At 41.7% G+C, this 15,632-nt stretch overlaps 3 protein-coding genes across 15 annotated transcripts in view; 2 read left to right on the plus strand and 1 right to left on the minus strand.

Moving 5' to 3' along the window:
- Window positions 1-15,632, plus strand: part of LOC110969967 (NACHT, LRR and PYD domains-containing protein 12-like) — a 386,884-nt gene that overhangs the window by 259,851 nt on the left and 111,401 nt on the right. For 2 of the 8 annotated variants that reach the window (XM_051942203.1, XM_051942202.1), the window contains 2 exons: window positions 9,639-9,685; window positions 9,834-11,393. The exons of the other annotated variants lie outside the window; for them this stretch is intronic. In XM_051942203.1, coding sequence (XP_051798163.1) covers window positions 9,639-9,685; window positions 9,834-10,405 — 619 coding nt within the window. In that variant the 3' untranslated portion in view covers window positions 10,406-11,393. Of the gene's footprint in view, window positions 1-9,638; window positions 9,686-9,833; window positions 11,394-15,632 lie in introns of those variants that run through there. 8 annotated transcript variants of the gene reach the window in all.
- Window positions 1-15,632, minus strand: part of LOC110968364 (NACHT, LRR and PYD domains-containing protein 12-like) — a 290,019-nt gene that overhangs the window by 136,975 nt on the left and 137,412 nt on the right. The gene's annotated exons all lie outside the window — the stretch shown is intronic.
- The window catches only part of LOC127531899 (gastrula zinc finger protein XlCGF26.1-like), a 66,637-nt gene continuing 65,896 nt past the window's right edge, over window positions 14,892-15,632 (plus strand). For 2 of the 6 annotated variants that reach the window (XM_051942300.1, XM_051942302.1), the window contains exon 1: window positions 14,892-15,456. The gene's annotated coding sequence lies outside the window, so the exon portion shown is untranslated. The remainder of the gene's footprint in view (window positions 15,457-15,632) is intronic. The other 4 variants (XM_051942301.1, XM_051942299.1, XM_051942303.1 and 1 more) reach the window with 3 other exon arrangements.

Below are 15,632 nucleotides of genomic sequence, written 5' to 3' on the forward strand. Positions count from 1 at the left end.
CTTGGCGGTATTGAGTGTGTTCCGGGATAGGAGAGCCCATAGTGTCGTTTATTTGAATGATTTTCCGCAGAGTAGGTTGGTTTTGTTGCTGCCGTTCATTGCTTTGACAGTTAGTAGTGTATAGCTAGCTATCTAGATAGATAGATAGATAGATAGATAGATAGATAGATAGATAGAGCTGCAGCAGGAGCCAATCAGGAAAAGGTCCTGTGTATAGCATAATTTCCATTTGCTGCCTGATATCAAGGTAACTACGACTGTTAAAAAAACGAAAAGAGTGAAAAGAAGATCTAAAGATGGACATAACATCAGAGGACTGGGAACTGATTTGCACCAAAGCCCACACTCAATCAATCAATACCTGATTTAAATTGATATAATACAAATGGTTGTTGAGAACATATACTACACCATTTAAATTAAATAAATTTAACAGCAACATCCCAGATTTATGTGTTAAATGTAATGCGGCAAAGGGAACTTTATACCATTGTATGTGGGATTGCCCAAAGGTTAAAAAATTCTGGGGGAAGATTTAAAAAAACAATACAAAATATTATTTCTAAAAATATTATAATGAACCCTGCTCACTTTATTTTGGGACTTTATCCAAGGTGACATAAGTATACCAAGAGTGAGCGTAAAATAATACAGGTTTCTCAGCAGAATTTTTTTTTCAGCGTAACGGCAGGTCCTCCCGCACGCGCGCGCAATAGACGGGAACGTGCATGCTCGCATGCGCAATAGACGGGAACAGGTCAATCGACAGGAAAGTACGGCTGAGGTGGGGAGACATAAATTAACCTAGATAGGCACTCAGTCGATAAAAACAAACGCACATGGCGTTATATGTCAAAATAACAGCGCAGCGGCCCTAATCACAGTGTTAACCCTTCCTGTTCGGCCCCCGACCGTGGTCAGGAAGCCCAGGGTTAACCCCCTTCACTTCATCAGCAGCCGTATAGGCAAAGACACAGGAGCCCAGCCATATCGAAGAACACTGCAGCCTTTATTGTCTATCAATAGTGGCTGAACCGCACAGTACCACCAACCCAGCAACTACACACCTTCTCTCCTCCTCTACAGAACTGCCGTCTCTCTCGCTCGCGCTGCATTCAGGGTCGCTCGGACATCTCGCTCTCTTCCTCTCTCACACTCACACACGCTGCTCTCTCTCCCTCTCCCATGACGGAGCCACACACTCTCATAACAATATTTTAAACTGATAGCGTAACGGGCCGTTACGACTGCGTAACGGGCCGTTAATCTGCTGGTGAGAACCCTGTAATAGATTCAAGCCTCCTGCATTCTAAAAAATTACTTGCATTTTTTTGGAAAAAACTTGCATACCAAGATTAGTAGACTTGGTGAGGCAGATGTTAATAACCTTTCCTCTAGAAAGAGTGACACGTACGAAAAGGAAGACAGGATTCGTTTGAGAAAGCGTGGGGACCCTTTTTTGCTTTTGTGAAATCCATGAATTTAACAGATGAAAGTGATGAGGTGGAATGAACAGTTGTGATGTAAACCTCGTGGAACTGCCAGAATGAGAGGAATGACAGGATTACCTGCTGTTCTGTATAAAGTACTGTATTTATGCATTTGCATGTATGAGAACATGTTTATTTCTTTTTTTCCCATGTTTTTCTCTTCATTTCCTTATTTTATGAGGATCTGTTTAATATGCAAGTACCACATTATGGTTAAAAATATTTGCATAACTGAGTAAGTCTTGTAAGGTACACTGCAATGCATATATGTACCTGCATACAAAAACTGTTACTACACTGTTCATATCCAGTTACACAAGCACACCCTCTTTACCAATTAAGACATACCCAAGACATACTTTGCCAAAATCCATAATATAATCTGTATTAGCACCAGCCTCATGTGAAAATTGCATCAGTCTGTACTTATAGAGCACATCTCATTAATGTAGCAGCACCGTTTAAATGTTTCATAACACAGAATATCAGTGAAGAGTATATAGGGTTACAGACAGACATGGCAAATAAGAAACAGGCTCTTCAGTAGTTATTGTCATTACTATTACTGGTAATATTATTATTATTATTGTAGCCACTAGAACAGATACAATCATCTAATGTAGTGAAACAGAAACGTGCATGGCGAATCAAATCCAAAACAATCCATGAACCAATCAGAAACATGAATCAATTGTACTTCATTTTATTGACCACTAGATGTCCTACTCGAGCACTGAGTGTCAGTGAAGCCTCGAGTAATGAAGCATGTATTGGATAAAGTGTTGAAGCTTCAACAAAGCCTCGATCAGCCATCACTACTCTCAGGTACAGACAGACAGGAACTTTTTAGCCTAGCTCAGTGCTTCTTAAATAGTGGCGCCCCCTGGGGGCAGTGAATACACACCACAGAGCAGGAGATCTGAAATACTACAAACAAACACACAGAAGACACAACGGAAAAATATTTAACAGGAATGAGAAGAAAGGCAGAGAGAGAGACGGAGATAATGAGACAAACAAAAACATCCTGAAAGCTCAGATGAGGAAATGTGACGAAGCATCTGTAGCTCTTAGCTTCACTGTGACTACAGTGGGAGACGAGGACAGACCGCTATGTTTACTAAGTCTAAAAATGTTGTTAGTGGACAGCATGAAGCCAAATAAATGAAGGTATCACTTCAAGACATTACACTCCAACCACGCTGATCAGCCGCTGGAGATTTTACAGTGAAAACCTGCTGAATATTGCCAACAAACATGGGCTTCATGAATGCTACGTGGCTAAAGCAGAGAGCGCTGTTAGCATCATATAAGGAGGTGTACCAAACTGGTGGGTGTAAAACGTCCTCACCATAGCAGAGGATCTGATACTCCATGCAGCATTAGACATGATCTGTGTCCTGCTGGAAGACACACAAATAAAAACTGTCCACTCTGTGGCCATACGTATAAATGACATCGCTAACGATGTTCAGGAACAGCTGGTAGATCAAGTCAAAGACAAACGTTGTGCCTTTCAGTTCCATGAAGCCTGACAGCAACAAAGACTGCTTGTTTCTGGCTTCTGTACGTTTGGACATGACAGACTCCGTGTGAGGATCTAGTTTTTAGTAAATATGTCAGAGACAGCCACAGCTGAAGAGATGTTGTAAATCCTGGACTGCTTCCTGACTGAGAATGGGCTACAGTGGGAGAAGTGGTGTTTACAGTGATGGTGCACATGGTGGGAGGAGAAAAGGACTTCAGGAAGTCATCCAGAAGACCTCACCTACTGCTGAGTGGACACACTGTGGTCCATAGAGAAGCTCTGGCATCAAGGCAGCTTTCCTCTGGATGAAGGGAGCTTTTGACTGGAGTCAGTTTTCTAAAGAGCAGAGCACTAAAACTAGAGTCTTCTCTGCTCCCTGTGAGGAGATGGGAGCTGAACATCAAGCTGTGTGTTTGACTCTGAACTAAGGTGGCTGTCACCAGGGAATGTCTAGTCCAGAGTTTCTGAGCTCAGAGAGGAGATCAGAATGTTTGTGGAGCAGGAACACAAGAAGAAGTGTCAGAAAAATGTAGTGATGAAAAGTTCCAGGTGAAAGTGGCCTACCTGAGGGACACATTTGGATGCTAAATGAAGTAAATGTGCAGCTTGAAGGGAAAGAAACTCCTCCCTCAGGTCACAGACTAGATCAGCTGTTTAGTGGAAAGCCAGCGATGTGGGGCAGCCACTGGATGGAGGAGATACTGACTGATTGGAGAACCTGCAGGAATTTCTAGAAACCAGCGGCTATGATGCCACCTCAGTGATTCCATGTATGAAGCAGCTTATTTCATGACTGATGGATTCTTTAAGAAGTAGTTCCCTGAAAACAGTTTCCAGTATGAGTGGCTGAGAGATCCTTCCAGTGCTCCCACTGGTTCCAGCTCTGCAGAGGAGGAGCAGCTCATCAACGTGACGTCTGAGGTTCACATCTCAGACTCTGAGTGAATTGTGTCTGAGTGTAGAGAGGCAGAATCCACTCTGAGGGCTGTGGACGTTCTTCTGCTGATCTTTGTGAGACTGGCTTCTCTGCTGTTGGAGACCAGGTCCAGATCCTCCTAAACACGGAGTAGGAGCTGAGAGTTGCAGCGTCACGCTTCAAACATGCCTTGAAAAGTTGTTGGTGAAAAACGAGCTCATTGTAGCCGTTAATCCTGACTTCATCATTCTGATTAAAAATCAGCTCAATCAGTGGAAGTGTTTCTATGTTGAGCTCCTGAGGGAATGATGCTGATCACTTTGATTGATTATTTATTGATTTTATTTCAGGTTATTTTTCACCGTCAAATGGATCAATTAGTCGGTTAAAAATGTTTAGAATTTCCAGAAGAATTAAATTTGTTGACTTTAAGGCTAATTGATGCATTTTAAACTAAAAAAGATTCATAAAGTTGTTCTTTGTTGGAAGTGGATCTAGATTTCTTTCTTTTGTCTTTCTTTTTAGTTTTCCTTCATGTACAGAGGTGTACTTGTAATGATTTCTAGACTAATGATGCTATTTCTAGCGGTGGTGGAGGGTAGGGGGCGCTAAATGTTTCCTTCTTCCTGAGGGGCTGGACAGAAAACACTTGAGAATCACTGGAAGAGAGAAACCTCAAGAATGAAGCAGAAGAACAGTTAGCTCAGCTACACACCATGACTAGCCTAGCTTAGCATTAATGCTCAAAGCAGAGGGGAACTGTTAGCCTAGCTTAGCATTAATACTGAGAGCAGAGGGAAACTGTTAGCCTAGCTTAGCATTAATATGGAATTTCTGAGATCTTCCAATCAGGATTTAAAACTGGCCACAGCACTGAGACGGCTTTGTTGAGGGTTTTTAATGATGTTCTTTGGGCTTCCGATTCGGTTCATACTGTTGTTCTTCTCCTGTTGGACTTAACAGCAGCTTTTGACATGGTGGATCATCAGATTTTATTGTCACAGTTGGAGAACTGGGTGGGAATCAAAGGTTTAGCTTTAGCTTGGATTAAATCTTACTTGTCCAACAGAAGCTTTTCCGTCCGAGTTGGGGACGGTGTTTCTACTGCGGCCCCTCTGCTGTGTGGCGTACCGCAAGGGTCAGTGCTTGGACCCTTGCTGTTGTACTTGTTGCCCTTTGGGTCAGTTCTGCGTAGACATGGTGTGTCATTTCATTTTTACGCAGACGACTGCTAAATTTATCTGCCATTGCATCAGTCCAAGTCCCTTCTTGAATGTCTTAAAGACGTAAAATTGTGGATGGCATACAATTTTTTTGCACTTCAATGAGCAAAAAACTGAGGTTTTGCTGTTTGCTCTCAGTGACTTTACTCGTGTGGTCAAAGCTGAGCTCAGCCCTTTAAACCAGGCCGTAAGCTCTGTTGTAACCAATCTGGGTGTAAAGATGGACTCTGTTTTTAAATTAGATGCCCAGATTAGTGCTGTTGTGAGGTCAAGCTTTTATCATTTGAGGCAATTTGCCAAAGTAAGGCCTTTTTTATCACCTCAAAACTTTGAAATTTTGATTCACACTTTTATCTCCACTCGTTTAGATTATTGCAACGCACTTTACTCAGGACTCAGCAAAACCTCATCGTCGAGACTGAAGTTGGTTCAAAATGCTGCCGCTCGACTCTTAACGGGGTCACGAAAATTTGTCCACATAACTCCCATCCTCCAATCCCTCCACTGGCTCCCCGTGCACCTCCGTATTGATTTTAAACTTCTTTTATTTGTTTTTAAATGCCTTCATGGTCTGGCACCCCTGTACTTGTGTGATCTGGTGGCTCCCCACATCCCATCTCGGTCACTGAGGTCAGCAGATCAGGCTTTACTGGTGGTGCCAAAGACTAAAAAGAAATCGAGAGGGGATCGTGCTTTTTCTGTGGCTACTCCTAGATTGTGGAATGAGCTCCCACTACATATTAGATTGGCTGACTCCCTCTCTACTTTTAAAAACACATTTTTTTTAACTTGGAGTATGGCTCAGCTTAGAGCTGGCTTTTATTGTACAACCTGTGTTTTATGTCGTATTTTTATGCTCACACTATTTTATTTGTATTTGTATTTTATTTTGTTTTAACATGTACAGCACTTTGGTTGACAGTGTCATTTTTGAAGTGCTTTAGAAATAAAAAATGATTGCTTGATTGATTGATTGATTGATTGATTGATTGATTGATTGATTAATACTGAGAGCAATGGGAAACTGTTAGCCTAGCTTAGAATTAATGCTTAGAGCAGAGGGGAAACTGTTAGCCTAGCTTAGCATTAATACTGAGAGCAGAGGGAAACTGTTAGCTTAGCATTAATACTAAGAGCAATGGGAAACTGTTAGCCTAGCTTAGCATTAATGCTGAGAGCAGATGGAACAAACTGTTAGCCTGGCTTAGCATTAATGCTGAGAGCAGATGGAACAAACTGTTTAGCATTAATACTGCAAACAGAGGGAACAGGAATAGAGCCAGGACTGTTCCTTGTGGAGCTCCAGTACTGCACATTAGTGTCCCAGAAACACAAACTGTGGCCTTCCTGTCAGGTAATCTCTGATCCAGGAAACACAGGAAGGATCCACTCCCATCTCTGTGAGCTTGTCTTTGAGGATGAGGGGTTGGATGGAGTTGAATGCATTTGAAAAATCAAAGAACATGATTCTCACACAAACTCCAGGTTCCTCCAGATGAAACAGGGCATGGTGAAGCATGAAGAGGATGGCATCATCTACTCCAATGTGTTCTTTGTATACAAACTGCAGGGAATCCAGTTTGTCTTTGACCTCAAGCCTCAGTAGGCGTAGAATCAGACACTCTAGAGTTTTCATGATGTGTGAGGTCAGAGCAATAGGTCCTTTAGTTCATCCGGACATTTGATTTTTGGTACCGGTCCAATACAGGATGCTTTCCATAGAGCAGGAACCCTCCCAGCTGTAGTCTCAGGTTGAAGATCCTGTAGAGAGGTTGACACAGTTGTGCAGCACAGTCTTTAAGCAGTCTTGGACATACACCATCTGGACCAGTTGCCTTCCCAGAGTAAAGTCTCTGAAGCTCCAATATCACCCCTGTCTCTGTGACAGAGAAGGATACAGATTCTAGAAGGGAAGTGGCTTCAGCTGTGGAGACGTGTAGGAGATGGAGGAGGAGAAGGAGGAGCTCTAGTGGGGATTTCCATATGTTGAGGAGAAGAAGGAGGAGTAGCAGTGGAAGTAGGTGTGTCCACAGTGTCAAATCTGTTGAAGAACAGGTTGACTTCATCAGCTCTTTCCACATCACCCACTATTGGCTTTCTTTTCTTTTTATTGTTGTGTCCAGAGATAGTACTGATTCCTGTCCACACATCACGGATGTTACTGTGTTGAAAATTCCTCTATATCTTCTTTTTGTATTCCATCTTTGTAACTTTAAGTCTCCTCTTCAACTCATGTTGCAGTTCTTTGAGCCGTTCTTTGTCACCGTCTCTAAAAGCTTGTTTTTTCTGGTTGAGGACTGCCTTCATGTTGCTTGTGATCCATGGTTTGTTATTGGGGAAACAGCAAACAGTCTTTGCAGGTATGGCTGTGTCTCTTCAGAAGCTGATGTACTAAACAATCAACCAGTCTGTCAATGTCCATGCTGTCCTCATCTGTTTCCAGGAGCACATTCCAGTCTGTTGATTCAAAGCAATACCTTAGAGCTTCACTAGCTTGAGGAGTCCATCTTCTGATTTGGACTTTAGTTGCAGGCTGTCTCAGCACACAGGGTATATAACAGGTCTGCAGATAAACCAAACTATGATCTGACCTGCCCAGTGGTGGTAAGGCAGTAGCTCTGTAAGCTTCTTTGACATTGGCATACAGCAGGTCTAGGGTTTTATTCTCTCTGGTAGGGCAGTTAACAAACTGTGTAAATAAAGTCAGATGAGAAGAGAGGCTAACATGATTGAAATCTCCTGATATTATTACAAGTGCCTCAGGATGTTGAGTCTGTATCCTAGCTACAGTATCATGCAAAACATCACATGGAACCAAGTCAGTTGCCTTGGGTGGAATGTATACAAGTATTGTTATATCACTGAACATAATATGGCCAAAGGGCAACTGCCAACAGTTCAATACCTGGACAACACAACTTCTCCTTAATAGTTATATGTGAGGAGTTACACCATCTCTGGTTAACAAATAAAGCCAGACCTCCTTTCTTCTTGCCACTAGCTTTAGCATCTGTGTCTGACCTTATGAGAGCGAAGACAGGTAGATCCACAGTTGAGTCTGAGTTGTTTTGATTCAAACAGGTTTCAGTAAAACACAGGAGACTGCATTGATGGTATGTTTTGTCCATTTTCACCAATGTCTCCAGCTCATCACTTTTGTTTGGCAAAGAGTTGACATTTCCCATGATGACTGATGGAAGAAAGGGCCTATATCTCCATTTCCTAGCTTTCGCCTTTGCACCAGCACAACAACCACAGAAACACCTCAAGATGTCCACGAGAATTGGATGTTGCTGTCCAGATTTGTTCTGTCTCAATAAAAAAGCTCCTCTCTTGAATAAACTCTTCTCCCAGCAGAAACCTCCATCAGCAGCCGATAAAACACGACAAAATCTGAAAAAAATACAGCAAAAACTGAAAACAGTTTAGAGACACCAAACTTTGCAGCCACTTTTCACAGGCGCAGGTTCTGGAATGGTATGGTTTAAAATATAAAGTAAAATAAATAAAACAAAATTAAGTATCAATAATCAATAATATAGGTTAATACTGTTAGCCTAGCTTAGCTCAAAGACAGGAAGCATAGAATAGAATAGAATCACTTTATTCATCCCCGAAGGGAAGTGCAGGGATAGGAGCCGTCCACTGATGTTTTGTTGTTCATTGAGGCAGATGTGAAGTGGATGATCTATGTTTGTCAGAATGGCCTCCATCTTTCTAAGTGTCCATCTCTCCACCTCATCCTCCAATGTGTTCAATCCGCTTCAAACTACAGAGCCAGCTTTTTTAATCAGTTTGTTCAGACGCCTTGCATCCTTGTTCTTTATGCTGCCTCCCCGGCAGACTGCAGCATAAAACAGGACACTTGCTACCACAGACTGATAAAACATCTGCAGAATCTTACTGCAAATGTCAGAAGATCGAAGTCTTCTGAGGCAAACAAGTGGGCTCTGGCCCTTGTTGGAGATGAAGTCAACGTTTGTAGACCAATCTAACTTATCAAGGTGGACACCTAAATATTATATGATGTCACCATCTCGATGTCCACGCCACAAGTGTTCACTGGCTGAAGAGGGGGTTTGGATCTGCGGAAATGTATCATAATTTCCTTTGTATTTGAGGTGTTGAGCAGCAGGCAGTTTTTGTGGCTCCAGTTACTGAAGGCTCTTATCAGATCTCTGTATTCAGCTTCATGTCCAGCAGGATGAACTGTTAGCCTAGCTTAGCTCAAAGACAGGCAGGGTGAACTGTTAGCTTAGCTCCATGAACAGAGGAAGCATCAATGAATAAAGCTGAATAATGAGTGTAAACTGAGCTGCAACGTGACGAGCACAGGACAGGACTTTAGAGATGCTGCATTCAGGTGTCTGTGTCTCCATGTTGGACTGGTCCTTTATCACTGGAACAGTGTGAGAGCCATGTAACGTCCATGTGTGCTGCTGAAAGAGTCGGTGCTGCTCTGACCGTCCTCCTCCTTTCAGGGTGACGCCTGCTGGAGTCCAGTGGTTGACACCAGGTCTGAGGAAGTGTAAGTGTGTTTTAATGGATTGATGGAAACAAAGCGGAACATTCAAGCATCTTCAAACTATCATGTCTCTGAGGTCATCATCAAAGCTTTAATACTGATCACATGATCCATCAATAACTGCAGCTGTGTTGTTTTTTCTCTCCATCAGATTCCTTTCAACTCACAGTCGACACAAACACAGTAAACAGAAACCTCAAACTGTCTGACAACAACAGGAAGGTGACACATGTGAAGGAGGATCAGTCGTATCCTGAACATCGAGACAGGTTTAACCGGTATGCTCAGCTGCTGTGTGAAACTGGTCTGACTGGTCGCTATTACTGGGAGGTGGAGTGGAGAGGAGATGTTCATATATCACTGAGTTACAGAGGAATCAGAAGGAAAGGATTCAGTGATGACTGTTGGTTTGGATTTAGGGATCAGTCCTGGAGTCTGTTTTGCTCTGATGATGGTTACTCTGTCATTCACAATAACAGTCAAACACCCATCAGTTCCTCCTCAATCTCTGACAGAGTTTCAGTTTATGTGGACGTTCCTGCTGGAACTCTGTCCTTCTACAGAGTCTCCTCTGACTCTCTGATCCACCTCCACACCTTCAATACCACATTCACTGAAACTCTCTATCCTGGATTTGGGTTCTGGTCTGGTTCCTCAGTGTTTCTGTGCTCAGTTGAGTCTCCAGAGTCTCCTCCTGGTAGAGAAACAGTGTTGAACAAATAGTTGAGTCTCTCCATGATTCTGTCCCTCAGAAACATGTTTTCACATTCATGGATTAAATGTTTCTTTGTCAAATCCTTCTAAATGATTCCTTGTAAACTTGTTCCTCTTCAAAGATGGACGTTGTGATTATTCCAGGAGCCAAATGTGGTGTTTTTGCGTCTTTTTCCAGTCAAATGTTGAGAGTGAAAATCAGGATGTGGTGTTCCTCTGACGCTCACTTGAACTAAAAGCATTTGAGCTGCACAAAGTGTGAAATGAGAGAGGAAGCAGTGAATCTCCAAACTGCTGACAGACTTTCACACATTATTGTCCAGTGAAAATCAGCTTTTTGTGCAGCCAGACTTGATCCTGATTTGAGTCTTTAAGTCCTGTTGTAGTGATGAAATGAGAACTTCCTTCATCTGTATCACTCTTTCCAAAGTATTCTGTGCTCTTCTGTCATTTATGTCTTATTGATAAATCCGTTTTTCATTTTTACAATAATTCAGTGGTTCAGTGTTTTTTCATAAGTTTTTATGATAAGATTCTGAATTTATGGTTTCATCAACAAATTCCAACAGATTTTATTTTTTCATAAAAGCTCTCATAACCCTAGCTGTCTGTGGATAAAAATGGTTTTCAGCATCGATGTGATGCCAGTAGAATTTAAACCCTCGAGGACTATCCAGATTACATTTAACCCTGTAAATTAAACATTTTTTTAGCCTTCTTAATTCTATGAATGTTCTGTGTGGCTGTTAAAGGAGGTTTTCCTCACATTTTGGTGTATTCTAACCCTTCCATGGTCTAAATTCTTTGAACAGATCTTGTGCTGTAATCAATGTCTAACTTAGTTTTTATTTTCATTGCAGTGGTTGATTTTTCCTGAACAAGATCAATGTTTTTTAATACGTCTTTCTCCAATTTTATTTGGTCTACCTGTGGGTTTTAAATTATTGTAACTTTCTTTTTTATTCAATTAATGACTAATAACACACTTTGATCTTCATGTTTGTTTGCTTATTTGTTGATAAGTGGAATTTAATTTTCCATGTTGAATCATCACAGCTTTTTCTTCTTCGGACAAGGTTTATCCTCTTCCATGGCAAAAATGAAAATAGAAAAAATAATTTTTGTAAAGCAGTAAAAACTAAAGTTTTATTTTTGTTCTGATATTTTTGTTGCCATTATAATTATTTTTCATTAAAATAAGCAATGAAAGCAAATATAAATAACTACAAAGACTGGAACACAAAACTACATATGTTTAGTCATGAAAAGACTCAGAAACAAAACTTGTAAATAAATGATATTCTATGTTTTAATTAACATCTGTTCTTATTACTACAATGACCGAGTAAAACATGGACAATATAAAGTTATGAACTTTAATTTCTTTCCAACTAATTTTTCTCTGAACAATAAAAATAAAGTGTGAGGTCAAAGTGTGATGGTTAGATCAACATAAAACTACTAATATCCTGTTTAACTGCTACAGAACCATCAGAGCAGCAGATTGTAAAGTCTAGTCCAGATAAGGAGCTCTACAGTGAGGCTGACCGTCCATCATAGCTGTCTAACCTGGACGCTCACATCTTTGAAACTGTTGGAGCTCATTTTTAATCAGCTTCATCTGGATAAAGTGACCACAGATTTGACGTTTTTAGAACGACTTTCTCACCTGAAATAATCTGAAAACTACATTTTGTGTCACAATAACAGCAGTATTCCCAAAATACTTGTGTTTCCTCTGAAAGTTTCCTCCTCGGTCTTTGCTGCTGGTCTAAATGCATTCTGGGATATTTGGCTCCAAGTCCTCACTTGTCTGGTCCAGAGCCTTAGAGATAGTAAGAGTTACGACACTCCCATAGGGTGCCGTTGTACGCTTTCTTCTGGTCTACTTCCGGGTTGTGGAGGCTTGTTTAGTTCCAAGCACCGCTTCCACAGTGACAGCCACCGTTCATTTGCACTGCAGGTTGTAGAGTATATGTGGAGGTAAGTTGATGAAATGCCTACCTCTTTTGAATTGTCAACTGCCTATATTTTATCAGAGGCTCTTTATGATGCATATGCTGAGCTTTATTTGTATTTGCGCAGCGTAATTATATATATATATTTTATCTTGGTAGACGACCGAATTTCTGCTACTTTTTTTTTTTTTTAGCTCGACTCTGCTGTTAGCTGTGAAGTTATCTCCAGGGATATATTGACGGATTAATTGTTGATGAGTCGCTACCTCTTTTTAATTTTAACGTCTTTATATTATATCAGAAGCCCTTTGTGGTGCATACATTTATCTGTATTTGTGAATATTGGCAGATGACCGACTTTCAGGCATTGCCATGTGCTTGTTAGCTCTTCTTTGAAAGCTACCTAGCTACATCGCTACCTCTTTTTAATTGTCAAGACTACGTCCTTTATATGAGACCCTTTATAATGCATAAACTTATACTTGTAAGTATTTAACAAATATATTTATTAATAGCTATCGTATCTATCTATCCACCAGTATCCCGAGAACCCTCACTGAAGACACGAAGACCCTCATTGTTTCTCCCATTGTCAATAAAACATACTATTTCCTTCATCAAAGCATAATGAGTTGTTATTCTTGAATATATATATTTTGTGTATGTCTTAAAATGGTTATAGTGAGTCAACTCCTGCCTCATCAGAAGTGGCTGGACACTATCTGCTGAATGGACTGTTGTTACTCTGCTTTTCAATAACTCCCAGACTACAGGTAAGTGAATCAGAGAAATAGAGACATTGCCTGGAAATACAATAATCCAGCTGAGCAAAAATTAACATCTTCAATCATCTTACATTTCTGTGTAAAAGTCGATTTTCCATGCTAACACGAATGTGAAACATTCCCTCCAAAACCCCAAAAGCGTCTTTAATATGTCACCTTACGGCTCAAAATGTAAAACTGACATTTACATACATACTCCAAAGAATTAATAATCAAACAAGTACTTAGAGGTGTGATTTTATTCCTTTTTTTTTTTTTTTTACCGTGAAATCGCCGCTCTCAGTCCCATAGAAGGAAATGACAGCGCTGCCTGTTTGGAACTATTCAGGCTTACATGAACCACGTGACCGCCCCGCTGCGAGAGCATGAGTGTCGCAACTCTTACTATCTCCAGGGCTCTGGTCTGGTCTGATGATCCTCCATAATGTGGGTGGAGCCAGAACACATCCAGGTATTTCATTGGTTCTTGATCAGATGCTGCTTTGAACTGGATCAGTACTTGGTCTGTGACTGATGACGGTTTATAAGAACACCAGAACTCAAGTACAGACAAATATGGTCTTGTCCTGATTGATGCACCAAAACACCAGCAGAGAATTCTGGGATTTGCAGTAACAGTGGTACATGCATTATTTAATACCAGCGGGCCAGCTCTAGCAGTCATTTGGTATTGGTTCGTGGGCCAAATACAACTATATTGTAGGCCAGAGTTTGACAGCGATGATTTAGAGCATTTTCTTTCTGGTATAAACCTGACAGTGTGTTGCAGGAGACACTGCTTTGGAGAGGCTGTCACTGGCTGTTTTCTCTCTACATGCATGGAAAAGCTGAAGTCAGGGTTTGTGTCTTTTGTCTGTGGCGTCCTCACAAATGTTGACTTTATTTTAGGTGACAGGAAAGATTTTGAACACCATGTTTCTGTGATGTGTTGATCCATCACTGTGCCAGCACATGCAGTCTGACAACTATTCCCACTCACATTCATCCCTAGAGGCAGTGAAGACTCACTAATATTAACCTGCATGTTGTTGTGTTGTGTGAGGAAGCCTGTTGTTTATTGTTTGTGTGTGTTTTTTTTATGTCTTCAGCAGCACACTCCAGCATTCCAAGGCTTTTTGAAGGAGAGCCTGACCATTTAGTCCCCTCAGCCTCTCACTTTGTTGTAGAAAGTGATGTGTTTCTCATGGCAGGGAGAATGCTAGGCCACTCCTTTCTTCATGTGTCTTCAGGACTCAGCGCTGCTGTTGTTCATGTTCTGCTCGCTGGAAGTCCTGAAACTACAGCTGCTCCACTGGAGGACTGTCCAGACTTGGACATCAGAGGATCAATCACCTTGTATAGTAGCTACACGTATGACGTTTCTAAAAATCAAACAGTTTGGCAATCGGTTCAAAATTCGGCGAATAATTCCACTTTTAGATTCAGCAGTACCTCTCTCCTCCATAGACTTCTATGCACCGCTGCCTCGGCTGGCCCCGGTCCAAGATGGCGGCGCTGTAAGCACGTCTGTCGAAAGCCTATGAGGCGTCTACCGATATATGTCTATGGGGATAACGATAGGAATAAGGGGTTGTAGTTGGCTTGGGTGTGGAGAGTGCAAGTTAGAGGTTTTTTTTTATCTTTGTAGTGTGCGTGTGGGTGTGTGTTTGTAGATATGATCGTTTGAACTCGGTCGGGTGAAGGAAAGTCTGCAGGTCTACTGTCTGGTCCACACTCCGGAGCAGAAGGTGGCGGTAATGCACCAGGAAGCTGGATGCCAACCGCCGTAAAACAAGAAGAAAAAGAAGAAGAAGAAGAAGAAGAAGAAGAAGAAGAGGTGCACGAAGTTGGTGAAAGACCGCAGACGTCGAGCAGAGAAAACAAAAACTTGAACATTTTTAGCAAGCTTGCCTATCAGAGACAGTGGTTGTCGGCACTGGTCGCTGCTTCTGTGCATCGGAGGAGCTGGAGGAGTTCGCTGGAGGCTCGTGTGTGCAGTTGGGCCGCTGCTGTGCTGCTGCTGCGTCGGCTTCATCATCCATTCGTCGGGATCTGCGAGAAAAGCTACCTTTCTTCCTGGAGGCACAACCAGGATCGTTCGCCGTGCTCAGGGATAATTGTTTATTTGTGCCCCAGCTCAGGGCCCTAACAAACAAAACCAAGCGCTTGGTATCACACATACAACTGAACTTTAAACTATCAAACTGTGACTGTTGATCCTGTTAACCACCACACAGTCGGAGCACCGAGCTGCAGATGCTGCGTTTGGAGAACGTGTCTTTTCTGCACGGAGCTTTTCTACCCATCTTCCTCGATGTGTACCTGCTCAACTGGAGAGGTGAGTAAAACCACATTTAAAACCTCCTTTTTGTGCCTTCTTTTTAAAAAAACATAAAAACTTCAGTGTCGGTTAATTCAAGTTGGAATGAGAACACAACATGTGGCTCTTCTCGGATGTTTTCCAAAGCATGTTTCTGCCTGTGGGCGCTCATGCATGCCACGAATTTTACACTT

This window comes from Acanthochromis polyacanthus, chromosome 22 (assembly GCF_021347895.1).
Source record: "Acanthochromis polyacanthus isolate Apoly-LR-REF ecotype Palm Island chromosome 22, KAUST_Apoly_ChrSc, whole genome shotgun sequence".
NCBI lineage: Eukaryota > Metazoa > Chordata > Actinopteri > Pomacentridae > Acanthochromis > Acanthochromis polyacanthus.